This window comes from Pecten maximus, chromosome 2 (genome assembly GCF_902652985.1).
Source record: "Pecten maximus chromosome 2, xPecMax1.1, whole genome shotgun sequence".
Classification (NCBI taxonomy): domain Eukaryota; kingdom Metazoa; phylum Mollusca; class Bivalvia; order Pectinida; family Pectinidae; genus Pecten; species Pecten maximus.
Genome location: NC_047016.1, coordinates 43,650,495 through 43,671,188, shown reverse-complemented (window position 1 = coordinate 43,671,188; position 20,694 = coordinate 43,650,495). Strand labels below are relative to the sequence as shown.

Genomic DNA, 20,694 nt, shown 5'->3' with positions numbered 1-20,694 from the left:
GTAGACCGCTACAGCTATTAGGATGCAGTGGACATGTTTGGCTCCATTTTAAAGTTTTATAACGCCTGAGTTTAATTGATTGTAGGATGATGTGGCCATTTCTGGCTCCTTTTCAAAATCTAATATCGCCCTTGTATAATTGAGCTTAGGATACATTGGCCATTTTTGGCTCCATTACGAATTTAACACACATGAGTTTAATTAATTGTAGGATACTGTGGTCATATAAATACATTATCGTTTAAAAGTTATTATTTTCGAGGTAAAGATAATTCTGCTATGTGATATAATGAAAAGATGTATTGTAATGATATAATATAATAATGTTATGTAACGATGAAATGTAATGATAGACATATAATATAATGATATACATGTAATATAATGATATTATATAATGATATACATGTAATATAATGATATTATATAATAATATACATGTAATATAATGATATTATATAATGATACACATGTAATATAATGATATTATATAATGATATACATGTAATATAATGATATTATATAATGATATACATGTAATATAATGATATTATGTAATGATATACATGTAATGTAATGATATTATATAATGATATACATGTAATATAATGATATTATATAATAATATACATGTAATATAATTATATCATATAATGATATACATGTAATATAATGATATTATATAATGATATACATGTAATATAATGATATTATATAATAATATACATGTAATATAATGATATTATATAATGATACACATGTAATATAATGATATTATATAATGATATACCATGTTAATATAATGATATTATATAATGCTATACATGTAATATAATGATATTAATTGTAATGATCTACATGTAATGAATGATATTATATAATGAATCATATTATAATGTAATGATCATTGCCTTATATAATAATATACATGCTATATAATGATATTATATAATGATTATACATGTAATATAATGATATTATGTAATGATATACATGTAATGTAATGATATTATATAATGATTTATTACATGGTAATATAATGATATTATATAATAATATACATGTAAATAATGATATACATGTAATATAATGATATTATATATTGATATACATGTCATATGATATTATATAATGATATACATGTAATATAATGATATTATATAATAATATACATGTAATATAATGATATTATATAATGATATACATGTAATATAATGATATTATGTAATGAAATACATGTAATATAATGATATACATGTCATATGATATTATATAATGATATACATGTAATATAATGATATTATATAATGATATACATGTAATATAATGATATTATATAATGATATACATGTGATATAATGATATTATATAATGATATACATTAAATATAATGATATTATATAATAATATACATGTAATATAATGATATTATATAATGATATACATGTAATGTAATGATATTATATAATGATATACATGTGATATAATGATATTATATAATGATATACATTAAATATAATGATATTATATAATAATATACATGTAATATAATGATATTATATAATGATATACATGTAATGTAATGATATTATATAATGATATACATGTAATATAATGATATTATGTAATGAAATACATGTAATATAATGACATTATATAATAATATACATGTAATATGATATTATATAATGATATACATGTATTATAATGATATTATATAATGATATACATGTAATATAATGATATTAGATAATGATATACATGTGATATAATGATATTATATAATGATATACATTAAATATAATGCTATTATATAATGATATACATGTAATATAATGATATTATATAATGATATACATGTAATATAATGATATTATGTAATGAAATACATGTAATATAATGATATTATATAATGATATACATGTCATATGATATTATATAATGATATACATGTAATATAATGATATTATATAATGATATACATGTAATATAATGATATTATATAATGATATACATGTGATATAATGATATTATATAATGATATACATTAAATATAATGATATTATATAATAATATACATGTAATATAATGATATTATATAATGATATACATGTGATATAATGATATTATATAATGATATACATTAAATATAATGATATTATATAATGATATACATGTAATATAATGATATTATATAATGATATACATGTAATATAATGATATTATATAATGATATACATGTGATATAATGATATTATATAATGATATACATTAAATATAATGCTATTATATAATGATATACATTTAATGTAATGATATTATATAATGATATACATGTAATATAATGATATTATATAATAATATACATGTAATATAATGATATTATATAATGATATAATATTATAATACCGTATTGCATCATTATTTGATCATATTGTGGCGCTTACGTTTAATCATTAAAGGAGATGATCAATCTATAAGGTACATTTACTTCTAATTCAACTGGCTAAGAACATTTCAGCATAACACTTCTTCAAAATTCGATATGATTGTCTATTACATTACAATGAAACAGTATAACCTCTTCAACTTTTGCCTGCTGATCAGATCTGAAAGTAGTTTAACGCTTATAACAATAATTATGCTTTGGATAATTATGATAATGAATAAAATCGTTGAAATCGCAAAGATTACCTTAATACGGTATTTCCGAGTTAGTCTCCCCTTGCCAGCTCTTCAAAAAAGAGATAAAATACGCTTTTGATTTGCCGCTTGGTAGTTTCAAACAATATACAAATGCACATGTATGTTGTGAATAAACTATTAGCTTGATGCGTTTCTATCTTGCGTAACATTTCTAAGTTTTACATGAAATGTAATCACATACATGATACATACAGCCTAAAAAACAACGTATCGATAACTTTATCTTGAAAACCAGGTACACAAAACAATATAGTTCTACTAAAAAAATCAACAAATATGAAACCTTCCTTGTATGTACTGGGTACGTCTCGGTATAGGCGCGGTGACTTTAGCTAGTGATCTAGATCTCGCGGAAAGCACAAGTCAGGACTCGGAAAAGGTGTATTGAATGCTAATTGATGGAACAGCCTATAGCGGTCTCTCCTTTTCGCATGGCGTAAATCGTTTACATGTTTTCTTTTGAGACAGAGAAAATAAGCAAACTAAATAACTGTGAGTTAAAATGTTTTTAAAGTTCATTGATAATATTTGACTGTGGTTATTGTCATATTGCTTAGGCACGTCTGCTGAACTCTAGTCTGAAATACATAGCGATGCGATCGCTTTTGAAAATTTGCTCGGGAGTGAACTGTTGTTCGTCAGATGTGTAATAGGAGCCGCAAAATGCACGGCTAGACCGGGGTTCGAACCCGGGAACCCGAAAACTAGCCGGAAGCTCTACCAATTGACATTGTGTAGGAATGAATCCGGATATAGGTACCAGGCGAAGCGGAGTTGAACAGAGCGGACGAGGATAGGAGGTTAGTTTATGCAATATGTATCATATTTATAGTTGATACTCTGCAGACATATCTATTAAGGAATCCATCTACCGGTAATGAGTCAAGAGTATGTCATTTGGTTTGTTTGTTTTTGTTTAACATCCTATTAACAGTCAGGGTCATTTAAGGACGTGCCAGGTTTTGGAGGTGGAGGAAAGCCGGAGTACCCGGAGAAAAACCACCGGCCTACGGTCAGTACCTGGCAACTGCCCCACGTAGGTTTCGAACTCGCAACCCAGAGGTGGAGGGCTAGTGTTAAAGTGTCGGGACACCTTAACCACTCAGCCACCGCGGCCCCTGAGTATGTCATTATTGGCGTATTTAGTTATCGACACATGTAAATATGCCATCTAGTACCGACAAATTCCCTTGATTATTTTCCACACAAACCAATTACATCATTACTGTAAATATTAAGTTTCCATGCATGAGAAATGAATACCCTGACTTATAATTTTTGTTTTAAAAGCACTATAAAGCTGCGTTTGGTTGTGTTGAAGTTACCAGTGCCGATATTTGTCGGTACTAGATGGCATATTTACATGTGCCGATAACTAAATACGCCAATAATGACATACTCTTGACTAATTGCCGGTAGATGGATTCCTTATAAATATGTCTGCAGAGTATCAACTATAAATATGATACATATTGCATAAACTAACCTCCTATTCTCGTCCTCTCTGTCCAACTCCGCTGGGCCTGGTACCTATATCCGGTTCATTCCGACTCAGTGATTGAGCTATACCCGGTCGCCGATGATCGACCCAGTCCAGTTCCGCTACAGATGTATGATACCAGGTGACAGTGTTATCTATGGTGATCCTCGAGGATTCAACACTGAACATTCCGGAAGTAATTAGGGATTACATGTGGAGTACAGTATACCGAAAGCTGAAGATTAATGTTGGCAGACTTATTCAATTTTGAAACATTTTTGATATTGTACCGTCGTTAATGTGGTACGGTATATATTTCTAGTCCACACGGTGTTCAAATTTTACATTGTTTGTCAATATCAATTAAATGTTCATACTGATCTCGTGACCTTTCATTGACCTCTGTTAAATTAGTAACTAGTTATCTTTAGCCCAATAAAGGAGAATAATAGAAGTATCTGTTTGGTGTTTACGTCATGGTGACGTCCGAATATGTACAAATAAATACCTGGGTATCGTGTTACTATATATAGACTTCTACTCCGGGTCTTAACGAGAGTTAAATCGGTATTGAAGCCAGGAGTGCAATAATACATTGATGATTAATTTCGTTTTTTTTCTTCTCTCGTACGATGTCCCAATATACCATAAAACACTGCAACTTTTATAATTATCTCCCCTTGTAATTATTTACTGACCTGTTCACTATACTCTTATTGTGTAAATCATGATATTTCTCCAGCTATTGTGTAAAGTTTTTTTTTCTCACTTTTGACATATTGATTAAGAGTTTCGCCATACAGTATTCACATGATACAGAAAGAATCAAATGATTAGAAATATATTTTACTCATCCCACGTATTTGTCCTTTCTTGGGTATACTCTGCAAGGATTGTTTGTGGTATTGTTATGTAAATCATATATGCATAGTCAATTTCTTTCGCCTTTATTATAGTTCTGATTTTTACGGCGACGAAATCATAGCTACATAAACGATTCTTACGGTACACTTTGGTGATGCTAAACATTATTCTGGAATTATAAATAACAGTTCTTAAAGATCTGAGCAATGTCTTTATTCTATCAGCAGCAGTAAAACAAACATATGTAAAAAAGTTTAAACATGAAAATATAATCAAATTAACAACACTCCACCAGAAGATATTCTGTATGTAAGAGTAAGAAAACTAGTACTATTAACAAGTACTAAATGCGACCGCATGATAAATGCGTGTATTTGCCTCATTTTGATTAAAATACATCCCATTCGTTGTAATTGGACGATTTGATAAATGCGTCATATAAAAAGAGTACTACTGAAGTGTAATCAATTTTTGTAGATATTAATGTACAGTGTATATCTTTTATTTCTAAAAAGAATTCTTACTATTCCTATTATCATTATCAAGTATATCAAGCGCACTTGTGAAATATACTATGATATTAATATCAGCCACCTGAGCACAATATATATTCTGTTGTTACATCTGTATATTGCTCTCAACATTCCGAAAATAAATATTAGTCCTGAATTCTTTGACAAAAATTACAAAACTGATATGATGCATACATTTTTGCATCGAGCTTTCTAATAGTCAATTGTATTCCACGCCAGTCCTTTGCGCTCTGCGTTTTCATTGGTGTTTGGCTTTTACTAATTTGACATTTTTTCTATATTTCACATTTAGAAATGCAATGAATATAAATTGTTTATTTTTTTTCTTGTATTCACAACTATAACAATGCATATGATAACACACACAAAAAACAGGGACCGCGGTGGCCGAGTGGTTAAGGTGTTCTGTCACTTTATCACTAACCCTGCACCTCTAGGTGATTAAGGTGTCCCGACACTATTTCAATAACCCTGCACCTCTCAGTTGCGAGTTAGAAACTACGCGAGGCAGTTGTCAGGTACTGACCGTAGGCCGGTCGTTTTTCTCCGGGTACCCCGGCTTTCCTACACCTCCAAAACCTGGCACATCCTTAAATGACTCTGGTGTTAATAGGACGTTAAACAAAATAATAATAATATAAAAAAAACAGGTAAATGTCATATATATTGTTTGCTCACACTTTTAACAATGGAAATGAAAGACAATGATAACTAATTTATAATGCACTTAATATATCAAATATAAGCACGACATGACAATTAACAAAATACCAATATATTCTGCAACACTGAACAATCTAGTACAACATATTCCAGCAAAAATAAATCAAAACACATCAAATATTTATCTATAAATTGAAATCCACATAGCGGCTGCAAGGCCGTAGAGATTAATATAAGATTAAAAAAATAGACTAATCGTATGTTCACAACGCAACACTAACGTTTAGTAATTAGGTATATGTATAAACTTGTAATAATTATTAATATATATGTTATTCTGTTGCTGTAAATTATGTTAAGATTACCCCGAAGTATTAACCCCCCAAGGAACCGAGGTCAATATGGTAGTAGTGTATTACCAGGAAATGAAGTCAGTAACTGTTCTTATATAATTTAATTATACCACTGGTTGAAAATAATCATCACGTAGACGTTCTTTAACTGTGAATAATATGCATCACCGTTTGCCATACGAGTTGTAACTTTTCGTTTAAAAGAAACAATAACGCCACTATCAAACTGCTTATTGACTTGGTATATACACATTCCATATCAAGGATCCGAAGGCAGGGTTAGTGTACTAGCTCATATTTTTCTGTTATCTAAAATAAAATTATATGGCGTATGATACGCATACAAAAACTTGTCTCCAACACATATACATTAGACATGTGTGTCGTTGTCTTGAATACATTAATAAACGGTGTATTTATAAACGATGTATGCTAATTTTCTTTTTACCCTCTTCTACAATATTATCATAACAATAGAAACAAACCAAACAACGAAATCTACAAAGCAGACACTTTTAAACTTGGATATGCATTTTTTGTTAACACCAGTTTCTAGTTTAACAATGCTGTTAGCGAGTTATTCCCCTTTAAGCATACTATGAGTCTACTTCAATGGCCAATGGTGTGTAATGATTTTTACATTACATGTCGGGCGCCGTAGACAACGCAGAAATCGTTTTATCTTGCGAAAACCTGTTCGTTTCGTCCTTGCAATGAACTCAATTTAAATCTGTATTTCATTCATACTTAGCCTCGTTTTTTCATTTGAAATAGAAGTACGGTTACTTTCACAATTTGTTGTTCTATTATTGTCTCAGCTTAACCCGTTTGCATTTCAAATTTCAAAATTTCAAATGATTTGTAGATATAGATAAAGGCAAAAAATGAATTTGTGACATGATAATATGGCGGTAGTGAAGAAATATGCGGCCTTTAAACACAACGATGATATCAATAGCCCTATCGAGTGTGAATGTGATCTAAAATACCAAAGAAACTTATATGCTATACCTTCTTAAAATGATAGAAGCTACAGCAGCTGTACTCGTCCCCAGCTTGAAGAAAACAACTTTGCTTAGATTCAACGTTATTAGAAATATCCGTGATATTGGAGTATACACCAGTTGAAATGAAAAAACAAACAAAAAAACACTTAAATCACCATCTAAGAATGAGTTATAATGACCCTGGTCCATTTGTCAAACTGCAAAATATCTACTGTTTTAGCTATTCGTACACTTTTCCGGTCAATTTAACCTTTTATCCGGAATATATCAAGAACAAACAAATACTGGTATACAGTTGTGAATAACCTAAACACGAGGACATGTAATGTTTGTATGAACAGTAATTGATGACACTGTCCCTCGAATGTCACCTGTCCAAAATCTAACTGTAGTCAATACTCACTCTGTCGTGTCATACTCTCACACCCTTGCGTGGTTTACGTCTATCTCCAAGAAAGTTGTTTAACTGTATGGTTTTTGTATCTTCAACTCTAAATAATACGTCAGTACAAGAATTTCATTTCATATTTTTCCGACACAATGGATTATTCTCTATATCTAAAAAAAACCAGAACATATTCTTCTAGATATGCAAGGCGTGTAAGGTTTGGATATCTACCTCACGACTATCACTGACAACAGGCAGGCCTCCGGGGGCTGAGGCATACATTGAACCAGCATATTCGGGAATCACCATCGTGGGCGACGGCGGTTTCTTCTCGTGCAAGTTTTCCGACTTGTGTCTCTTTCGTTTAGAATTTTGTTTTTTGTGTAATATTGGACTACGCTCAGTTAGTAAAACTTCCGGCACGAGTTGTTTTGGAATGTTGTCACGGTTTCTTTCCAGTGGCGGTGTTTCTATTTCTGATTCTTCCTCTTTTAAAACACCCAGATTTCGTCTTCTAGGTTTGACTGGAGATAAGGTGTCTGCAAACGAAAGCGAACCAGGACGGCGTCTCCTTATGCTCATGGAAGATGTTGGTCTACGTCGTAGACTTAAAGAATCGAAACTGCTGTCGTCCCCATATCCTATGCTCGCATTCAAGTCGTAAGATGTTTTGTTTGCGATCGTTCCCATAAGATTGGAAACGATCCCTCTACCTGATGTTTTCATTAAACCAGATTTGTCTTCCTCGGTTGCATACGTCATTTGCAGGGAATGTATTTCGAAAAGATAACGTATGTCAGACTTGTTTTGTTTCGTAGCAGTATCAAAACCGCGTATCTCTCTTGCTTCAGAGTGACAAGGCAAGACCCTGTTTAAACAGCACAAACAAAAAATGTCTTCTAAAAACAATATCACAGATAATTGTTGTATTCGCCATTGCGGATATCTGTCCTCAAGAACAATAGCACACGTCTGTGACATCATGGCGATTAAGGCGTTCAGCAGTAGAACATACGACAGTATTACAAATATCACAAACAATGTCACTGATAGCCAAGGCACGCGGGAATCGTACAAGGTCTCAATATCCCCAAGACCGAGCATAAGTTTAAACATAGCCAGCATGGTGGTCCAGTAGGACGAATATTCGTTCTCAGCAACGTCATTGTTATCACCAGGAACAGCGTCCACTTGGAAGAGTATGTGCATTGCTGCTGTGAAAGAAATGAGTTCGAATAACAACACAATGCCAAATCTGAACAAGTCTCCTATTATCACACGCTTTATCATTTCTGTAAAGAAGCTGAATATCCTCTGAGGTCGAAGAAAGAAGACGGTGAACCACCAGCCGGTAATCAAGGCAATAATGAGAGGGATACCGTCATGTGAATCGTCTGATGCTGTCATAAACGTATCTATGACAATGCAACTGGAATGCACAGTAAGGATAACAATGTATTCAAGATTATGCAAAAAATACTGATCGGAATTTGAGCGGCGAAATTTTGGCACAAAGAGTAAAACGGATACCAAGACGTAGATCAGTCCACAAACAAACGACAACCAGTGGTATATCTTGACAAACGCATTCACTTCTGGGTTCTCGGATTCTCTGTCTGCCCGGGATTTGCCGGAGGTGTCGTAAAATATCTGTGTTCTAACTACCGCATACCCTGTTAGACCCATAATGAAAAGTACATGAAAACAAAACCAGATGTAATAGATCCACCGATAGAAAGTCCACTTGGCACGAACCAGATTCTTTACAGGTGGCATTTCTATCAGACGAAATGCGTCTTTTGAATGGTAGCTATTGTTGAACATCATTTCAAGAATACTTTCAGTCTCCGGATAATTTCCTCCACATGCTACAATCTGTTGCTTGGACTTCCGCAGTTGTTTGTTTGCGATCCCTTCGCGTTTCGGTAGCACGCTTCCTCGACTATGCGCCTTCTTTACGAGACCGTTATTCGAAGCAGCCGCTCTGATAGCGGCGATCGAGTCTACCTCCGTGACATCGTACATTTTGATATCAAAGAGACCGTCATGTGTACTGAAGAAGCAGTAAACGTCCTCTAGATTTATGATCAAATCAAACGCTTCCACGACGCCGTGTTTAGCAGCTAGCTGTAGTGGAGTGAGGTTCTCGTTATTGCGTATGAACCATACATATGTGTATTGGTACTTATACTGTAGACTAGTGCTGTCATCTGAAAACATGCGCTCCGTAAGCCCCTTTATCTTCAATTCATCTTGAAGACATTCGAGCATGGATACAACATCGGTGATTTTTTCCGGATAAATGGCTGCGTATTTGATCAAGGAATGAAACACGGTATCTCCGTCCGCATTTGCGTGTTCGATTTCCGCCTCGTTTTCAATAAGTATATAAACCATTTCTGGTTGAAACGCCAAAGCTGCGACACTCAGAGGAATTCCTCCCATCATCGCAGTATTGACAAACCTCGCTCCAGTTGCCTCTGTATACATCATCCTCTTCAAGATATCGGAAGATTGACTCTGTTTAGCCTGGGCTAACATAGTTTCCACTGCGCAGATGTTACCCTTAGTGATTGCAATATGGAAGGCAGTTTGTCCCTTATAATCTTCAGAATTCTCCCTCGCCTGTGTAAGGAGTTGTGGACATAGCTTGGCAAGCCGCTGAACCATGCTATCATCGTCTTGATATTTTGCTGCCGTATGTAGAAACGTTTCATCTTCATTTTCCCTATATTTGACGAGGGCGTCAGTACGGTTGTAGTAATTAAAGAGGCTTAAAAGATCGTCTGCTTTTTCATTTTCTCCCTCTTTGATGAAACGTGACAGAGCTTTTTGGCATTCAATGGAATCTGTAACCAGTTTTGTTTTATAGTGGCTTTTCTCTCTCTTTTCCATATCTAGGTTATTGTCCTCGGTTGTTTTTTAATGAGTTTTACGTCAACCTAAAACAAAAGAAACATTGTTAACTCGTTATCAACATCCAAACGGTTAGTTGCTTTTTGATGAACAAATGATATTTAGGCTGAATATACAGTTAAAATCATAACTGTTCACTTAAACGATGAAGTTCCTAATCTCCACATGGTGAGATGTTTTTCAGCCGAAAATGAAAATAGGAACTCTTGAATTAAATACTATTACAAGACTAAGCAGTAGAATCAATGACAATTGCATATAAAAAATTCAGAATAACTTTTTTGCTTTATATTGCAAGCATATTTTGTGCTGCTTCACAGAAAGAGTTGATATTTTGTAAGTACTGGCAACTTACAAATGCGAGGATATGTACGTAATCCAATTGAAAAGCGTTACTTGTACATTTCAGTATTGTAAGATAGGAGGTTACATGTATTTTGACGCTTCATATCGCGGGATTTTGTATTTATGTACTTTTTTCCCACCCTTTGCTCCGCAATGTCTGTATGTAACCTTACCAAACAATACAGAAAAATATCAGATCATAAGTATCTCCCATAAGTGTAGTAATAGGAAGAACAATGTTCGTGATGTCATCACTACATGACGTCGTTTTTTTTGAAGTCACTATATAAGTATTTTTGACTTCACGAAAATTCGGACTGCTGACAAAAAACTGATTGATCAATGAACATGTAACTTGCAGCAATTTCTGTGGCTCTGTTGCATAACTTGAATGTCTTCGCAGTAGAATACATTGATGTTAAATTAAAGTGATGATTATTTCCACGAGTTATGCTTTTTTGTTGGGGACGTCTCGTCTACTATTGACATCACAAGAACAAACCCCACTGCGCGAAATTTGACTTCTGATTGCGGTAACACTATTGCATTCGGAATATAAGAACAAAATAAATCTAAAACGGAAAAACTAACTGTAAGTATTCGAACAATAACTTTCCATTTAAAACCCTGAATTGTTTGATGGTGTTATTCTACCGACAGAAAAAAATAACGAAAGGGAATGATTTGCCTTCAGATAAACGACTGTGACAAAATAATAACGTTCCCTTTGTTGAAAGAACTACAAATAAACAGACACAATGATTCCATAAACAATCCAGCTACCTGTAGTTATAGGTATATATTCCACCTTTCCATTTTCAGTCTGCCGCATTCATAGGAAGACGGTTTTGTATATTTAAAGAATACTCATTGGGTTTAAATTACATACTAAGGTGAAAACAAAATGAAAAGAACAATAAATAATTATACGTATGATATTCAAACGAAATCACAAAAACCCATTCGTATATGGCAGAGAAAAAATAGCTTGAAGACGAATATGTTAAGGACTTTACCGGGCTATAACAATCAAAGCAGGTTTGGAGCCAGGGAAAAGAGACTTGTCAGCTGCGGAGGGATCCTACAGCTGAAAGTGACACTAGCACCAGACGGTTGTCAATTTCCTGCCAACGAAAACAATCTGACGTGTGCTTTATTAGGGAATATTATTGATCTAAATGTCCAAAATAACGAGAGATGAAGTTAGGAGATATACAGCCTACACTAGTATTAATTATTTAGTAGGTAGACTCGACATTTCCCTATATCATTCATATCGAATTTTGTTAGATTCCTGTGCTCGGGTTTAAGTAGTTAATGTAGACATATATTTCTGGCTCTCTCATATATTTGGAACTCTCGCCGGCGTTCTATATGACAACACTGGGCGAGTCCCTTGACAGAATTATGGATGTGGTTAGGAGTGATATACTGCTTGGTATAGTACCTTAAATTGGCGATATCACAAGCCGAAATCGCTATATTTGACTTTAATTTTCCCCTCGACATATCGAATATTCATTGTGTACTGCATCTCATTTCAAACTGCATTATGTCCATTTGTGCGCATATATATGCATTTCATTTTAACGCATTGTATTCAAATGACATTGTAAGTTACTGCCAGAGTGATGCCTAACCTTCGCCTGACTTTGATAAAACGTCTTTACAAAAACAAATGTAGAATTAAGTTAAGAATGCTGCATCATTATTTCACGGGAATAACAGGCTCTGTGGAGCTGTTGAAGCTAATTGATGATCGGGAGTTGGCCCAGACTGAACGATTCTGAAATATGTACAGTGTGAACAGCTGAGTTATGTAACAGAAAATATTTTGAGGGCGATATCGAATCAGGTTCAACACATAATTTGGGTTACCAACACAAAATGCAAAATATTCCGCGAGTTCAACGTTCTTTATTGATGTACTTTTGTATTATCAAATATCAATATTATTTAAATGAATGTGACAACATAGAAAACCAAAGCGAAGTGAGCGAGGCTCACTTTGATATATCCACATTCCCCTATCAATGAAATAGTTCTAACGTTTTACGTTCCATTTTGGTATCGAACCCTAGCTGCTTGCGCGAAACACACTTGCCTTTCACCTAGCGTCTAGGGTTCGATCTCCGACCGGACGTGAAAAGGTAAGGTGTCACCTGCCCCAACACGTGGGCTCTCTCCGTGTATTTCAGTTTCCTCCCACACTAAGACCTCCGTTTCTTTCTGGCTCAACAAGCCTGAACTGTTTTTAAGTTGATAAGTTTCGCAATTGTTGTAAAACGAATAAAGTTAACATTTCAAAGATAAATCTAACAATTATATTTTACTTTGATGAAAATGTGTTATCTGTGATCTTTTATCTTGACCGATAATCTCAAATATTCGATGTTTTCATGTGTACTAGGGTTCACAAATTATGTTTTACATGCACACGATTTGATGTTTTATTCATTTATGTATTTATTTATTTATTGGGCTTTCTGTTTTTGTTTTTTGCTTGTGTGTTTTTTAAGTGGTCAAGTCCAGCCATTGACCTAAAATCACAACGACCTCTAAATGTAATCGCATGTAGAATATCATGGTGTCAATGTTATAGAGTTAATAATAATTAAATCGGTTGAGGGGTTCAAAAGATAGCTTTAATATAAGCTTTGCACAGACGGATGGACACACACGCGGACGCAGAGACAAGGCGATTCCTATAGAACCCGCCCTTTAGTAATTGGGAGTATAGCAAACCATTCGTCTTGAATGTCAGTTGTATTTCTATGCTGACCCTGTAATGAGCAAAGAATTGAAATAGATTTATATACGGGAAACACCTCTATCTACTGTTGAGTTGAATTATCGTGTTCCCAGCAGACATATTCCGAAATTATTAGGAAAGCTACATAAAAATGAAGATATACGACACAGCCAACCATCGTTATTAATGTTTTAAGCAAATAAATCAATACATTTATTGCCTTCGTTGTACCTTCTAATTCGCCATGGAAAAATCCCGATATGGTACAGACAGTTTCTATCAATTATTCAACTAACTGGTGTGGATCGAAACAGTCATCATAGGAAGAAGAGAGATCAAAGACTGATTGATTATGACTGACACTTGTATTGGGGGAAGAATTATATGAAGGACAGTAAAGGGCGTTCGTCTAGGTAATGTATAGTTATGTCAAAAAGGAGGAACCTTTAAAGGGGCATTCATTCGTTCGGGCGGACATTCGAACCGTGCACAATTTCTATTGATGAAATATGAAATATATGTCCGAACGATGACTGTGTGAGTGTCTGTGCCTACATGTAACGAAACTAACGCCGAAATGTACAAGAAAAAGACGTACATATGTATCGTTTACAAATACTGTATGACTTTGCGATTATTAGTGATACTTCAGGTCGAATTAAGAATTTTCAGGACTTATCAATCGAAGAATTTTGGTTTATCTTGAAAGTAAAACTACCTTGTTAATGTGAAGATTATAACTTATTTTCCAGTGAATTTAGTATTGACGACTTAAACATTGATCAAAAGGAAGAATGCTTCTTTAAGTCAAGAGCATGAGAGAAACTTGAATTTTGTTTTCTTAAAAAGGAAAAAAAACGACTTCTGTGGAATTGATTATTTTACATGTACAAGGTGGTTATGGTATCAAATTGTCCAGGCAAGTGTTTAACTATTCAGAGTAATATAAAATGTTGCATAAGAACCTTCAGTAGAATCGATATATGCTGTGCTGACGTTCGGTGGTAACTGATCAGGCCTGTAGTCGCTAATGGCCCATCTAATTACAACAAGATATTAATAGTTCATTGACAGGTAACATAACGGGTGGACAAAGGCAGCACCCGGGGTAATCACCCAATCATTAAATAATTACAATCACCAATGCGACACAATAGGGTGCGATCGAGGTCAATGAAGCAGATCTTTTCACCTTTACTTGTAACAAAATAATGCAACGTAGAATCCATCGCTTTCATAACTAACCAAGTGCGATTTAGGTTATAGTTCTGCTTTAAGAGGAATTTAACTAAACATACCAGGCGTATATATAGGACATGACTCGATCTTTGAAGGACAAAACCGTAACTGTCAAATCTGACATTTAAATGGGCTGTAGACGATATATTCCCTCAGTGATTTGTTTTCAAAAAAGAGTTTCAATACTTGGAATTAGACATTGACAAAATTATATCATTTTTGACGAATATTGAAAAAGATATTAATCTCAAATTTCTTACACTCAACTGTTTTTTATGGAAAGTAATCACGTGACTTTTTGGAACCTCGTCTTTTCACCCACCGAAAATGGGAGTAGACGGTAAATGTTAACACCCCATAACATGACAGTAACATCATAACTCTAAAACGGAATCCACTGTAAACATGTAATGAGGTTATTTTTGGATAATATAGTAATATGACACTACATAGACCCTAGTTCTATTCAGGAATTATCAAAATTTCTGAAGCCTTGATCAATTTGGACTTTTGTCGTGTTTTGTACAGTCCGTTGGGACTACTGGTGGTCTCTTAGTCCCCGAACTTTGCCGTTACCATCGATAGATTTCATCATATGTGGTTATTCCATTTTATAAACATTAATTTAGGTTCGTTTTGATTTATCGATATTCCTTTGTTGATTTTTATAGATTCACTGACGATTCCTAGAAGTACGAAAAATCTATACCAGGAGTTTTACTTTAAATTACACTTTTATTGTATATATTACTGAAGTAGTTTCTGTTTTATATTAAATTACATTTTCACTGAATATATTACTGAAGTAGTTTCTGTTTTACATTAAATTACATTTTCACTGAATATATTACTGAAGTAGTTTCTGTTTTACATTAAATTACACTTTTACTGAATATATTACTAAAGTAATGTCTGTAAAGTATAGATTACCGGGTGTCTTTTGTGCAAGCTTTTCAAATGCAAACAAAACAATAAATGCCGACATGTGTGAGCCCCAAATAGAAACAGACAAAGGATACATTGGGTGATTTTAAACTGTAAAATAAAACAGCCAACACATATACGGGTGATGAGGAGATTTTCAATCACAACCAAACTACATCAATAGAAAGCCCTGTATAGCAGGCAACACGGAGCCATCAAATGTCTTCAAACACGCCATCAAAAACAGATATATAAAGTATCTTTAAAATAGTTCGTCGTTGTCAACTTCAATATCAAATGTTGTTCTTGTAATTGAATTATATCGGTACAATTCATTAGGAAAATAATCAAAAGCATGACACGTTTGTCGCAACAGTTTCACCCTGTCAAGATAAACTAAAAACTCTCGAGATAATTTCTGCCAAAATTTATTGTCAAGGCTCCATGCTGATTGTCAAAGTTACCTTCTATTTAATTAAATTGTCGGTGAATGAGCATCATCATGCTATAATGATAGTCGTTAAACTTTCATAAGGAAATTAAAAGGGAAGTTTACTCAAGAACACATAACAACGTGACACAAATTAGTGTGTGTTTACAGAGGAAAGAGAGAAAAAAGGACGGAAATGAATGTCAGAATTTCGACACACAAGAACAGTATTTTAGGTTCAGGCTTCTAGGTAATGTTTACTTCCTGAAATAGTTTTCGCAGACTGTCTTAAAATATTTTGGCACTGTTGGAACTATATAGGAAACGAATTTCAGAGATATATAATAGAGAACGGTTCTACTACTACGTTACAGCATATAATTATATCGTGTATAAACTACAAAGAATTGTTATGCAAAGGAATGTTAATCACATCTTCAATGTGTCTATAATGACGTTATAATTACAGCTAAAGGGAAGACGGCGGATCATGATAATATTGGAGGTGTCATAGAAATGAATTTAGTTTAAATCCAAGCAGAAGCTCAATTAGAACGCACTCCTTGTTGGACATGTGCAATGACTTTAACCAGAACACCACAGAACACAGCCTTGATGTTTAATGTGTGGACTACCAGTTGGTCGTGTGTTGTAAACAATTATCTGATATCCGATATTTACTTATTGATAGAATTCAAACTTTGATCTGTCGTTTCTAGTGATTGTTAAAGTCCATTGTTGTCTCTACTTAACTTGTTTTGTAGATTTTTGTGTGACTATCTGCTGTAACGGTTACTTAATTTATCTTGAAATCTTGACTTCGTATTACACAATACATTATGAATAAACATTGTGTGATGTTAAACTGTTGGAATGCAGGCTTCTAGGTTAGTGATATGAGATAATTACGTTTTAAATGAGGCACACATGTGTTGACAAAAATATGCATGAATGCTTACCTGGTATAGAATCGCTTTGATACATTGATGTATTCCTTATATTGAGACAATTTTATCCAGGATAAGGAAACACACGCCTGTTCAATCAGTAACCGGCCATATCTTACTGTATTACCTAATTAACCGTTTGAGGAGGACGCTGGCATGCTCGACTCGAAATGAGCATCATATTCATTTCCTATCTAAAAGTTGATATTTCACCACCATTTTCATACACATTATGAACATCTTAAATAAGTCATCTTCAAAACGTTCTACCCTTTGATTTTCTTTCAATGATGATAAGCATACACCCCGGCGAGAATCATCATTTTATACCCACACACGTTATACAGACATTCTAATACATATAACGATTTGATGTGTACCAAGATAATTTATTTTGACGAAATTAATAAATGTTACCCGGGAAGATATTAGACAGGTTTGTTAATCTAGACCAAATTTGTTTTGGAAGCAGTCGGTAAAGCTAATACATGAATAGGCCTTCAGAAATCAAAAAAGTAAATAATTATTATCCGATTACCGTGTCTAAAGACATTTTTAACATCACCGCTACAAAACGGCCTCTGTTTTTAAATGTCATCGCCAGTTTAATGACAATTATTGTAATTGCACTGGTAGACGACTCAAATCATTATCACTGTACACGTGCGTGTTATATTTTAGCGGTAATCTTATTTCAGCCTTTTTCGCGTCAGAAACATTCCGCTAAAATATAATTGCTATAATTGTAGTTTATCTACATTTGTTTCTATGGCAATTATTGTTGACGCGCTAATTCACCATTCCGTTAAACTGTTTTAATTTGGTTTCGCGCTAAAATTTGAGAGCGACAGAATGAGTAGGCTTACTTAAAAATGTAGTCTCGACGTTTAGAAATAATTTAACTGTATATAAGTTCCCCGAGAAACACAGAAATATTTACAGACTGATAATAAACGAAATAAACAGTTTATAATTAATGAAATAAACAGCTAAAAATAGACGAAATAGACTGTTTATAATAAACGAATTAAACAGCTTATAATGGATAACAACGAATAGGAATCTAGATGGGAAGTGATATACTTGTTCAGGACAACGAGTACATTTATATATCACAGTTTTCTTGGGGGAAGTTGAGACGGCGTCATCATCAATCACATTGCTGTATTTACATATGAATTGATCTGATAAAATGCCAATACTTAGTCAGAAACAGGTAAGAAGTTCATAAACACTTAAAAGTAACTGATAAAATACACGTTGAACCTATTTCAGGAATGTCATCTTGGATTATAGAATTATCTCGAAAATAATAACTGCTTTTAGCTATGATGGATATGCGCAAAACATCATAAGCTGATTTCTAGCCGTCACCCGTTTTCTTCCCTGTCTGTCATCGATAAGGGTCATGTTCATCATTTAATCCAAGCTAACCTCCCTGTCGACGGAATATTCCATACAAAATGCACGTTTAAAGCCTTTTTTGCGATATGTTATATGCGGTCTTGCTAGTGTTGGGAATCGGTAGAATTTTTGTGATCGATCATCACTTGTGTGTAACCAATCGATGATCAATTAAAATCGATTAATTTTCAAATGTATTTTTTGTATTCATGTCTCAATATTTTGTGAAATGCTTTCAACAACAATTTCAGTAATTAATAAACTGTTATACCTACATGTATACTATCTTACTGTGTGTTTATTTGTTTATTACACAGATAAAAATGAACCAAAATTGTTTTTTTTAATAATTTTATTCAACACAAAAAAAACAACAAAAGGATTGTTTATTGGAGTATTTAGTTTAGCTAATTGGATTTTTTTGCACGGGCTGTTAAATGCTTTAATCCATCTGTTATCGAGTTATCGAAAGTCTAATATACTTTGAAAACGAAAGTAGAACTGTGACTTACCATTGAAGGAATACGACTTTCTGCACATTTTACAAATAGTTTTCGTCACATTTAAAGTATCAGTACTTAACGGACCTTCTGCTTCTTGTTTTCATTAAAAACCAAAATGTTTCCATACAACAGACCCTGTGCGTTTACCGGGAAGAAAAATCGTATACGTTAACGTTGCTTCCATAGCTAGTCCCTTATGTTCTCACAAACGAAATCTTAGTCATCTGTACGTTTTCATTCCCCCTAGTATTACCACACTGTACCAGTTAATGTGACGCTTGATTTTGTATGATACAAGCATAACCATTTCCCGCAAGCGACTGTGTTGTAGACATTGTCAAGCTGAATTTGCGAATGTTTATCTGAAATCCCGGCTAATATATTTTCATAAAACCTGATGTAGGGTACTTCCAATGAAACTCGATTACAGATTTCTTACTCGATTAATTCAGAGACTTGTATATGTGATATACAAGTCTCTGATTAATTGATCAAACGTCTCAAACAAGTGATACTCGACGAACTCGATTAATCGGAACACCACTAGGTCTTGCAAGTACTTTTAGTTTGTTTGGTTTGTTTTGATTAACGTCCTATTAACAGCCAGGGTCATTTAAGGACGTGCCAGGTTTGGAGATGGAGGAACCCGGAGAAAAACCACCGGCCTACGGTCAGTACCTGGCAACTGCCCCACGTAGGTTTCGAACTCGCAACCCAGAGGTGGAGGGCTAGTGATAAAGTGTCGGGACACCTTAACCACTCGGCCACCGCGGCCCCTTTGCAAGTACTTAGCACGTGGGCTAGTGAATAGAAAGACAACATAATTGTCATCACGAAAAACTATGAAAATACCATCTAAACTTGCTATAGATTTGTATTAATTTGTTTTAAAACTAAAGCACACGTATATATATATTGTAATACTGACCAAATTAAGACGATATTGTATTTATGTTACTAATCAATACACTTAGATAAACTATTCTATGTACGATGTAAATAATTGTGTGATTGAATAAATATCAACTTATTTTTCCTAGATCAGATTCCTTGTACCGGCTGCTTCAGTGCTTAACTAACTAGTGTAGATTATAGATTATATAATAAATGAACAATAATTCGTACAAGAATTGAGGATTAAGCTTTTTAAAGAAATGTGGGCTATCGATCTATCTAAAGATCTGGAGCGAATCCAACCATAATCTCCCATGTGGAGTAACAGCGATACGTAGTGTGATTC

General features: G+C 33.6%; 1 protein-coding gene across 1 annotated transcript in view; it reads right to left on the bottom strand.

Moving 5' to 3' along the window:
* Positions 1-5,241: 5,241 nt before the first annotated feature.
* The window catches only part of LOC117322178 (transient receptor potential cation channel subfamily V member 5-like), a 32,578-nt gene continuing 17,125 nt past the window's right edge, over positions 5,242-20,694 (bottom strand). The window contains exon 3 of the mRNA XM_033876953.1: positions 5,242-10,936. Coding sequence (XP_033732844.1) covers positions 8,190-10,889 — 2,700 coding nt within the window. The 5' untranslated portion in view covers positions 10,890-10,936 and the 3' untranslated portion in view covers positions 5,242-8,189. The remainder of the gene's footprint in view (positions 10,937-20,694) is intronic.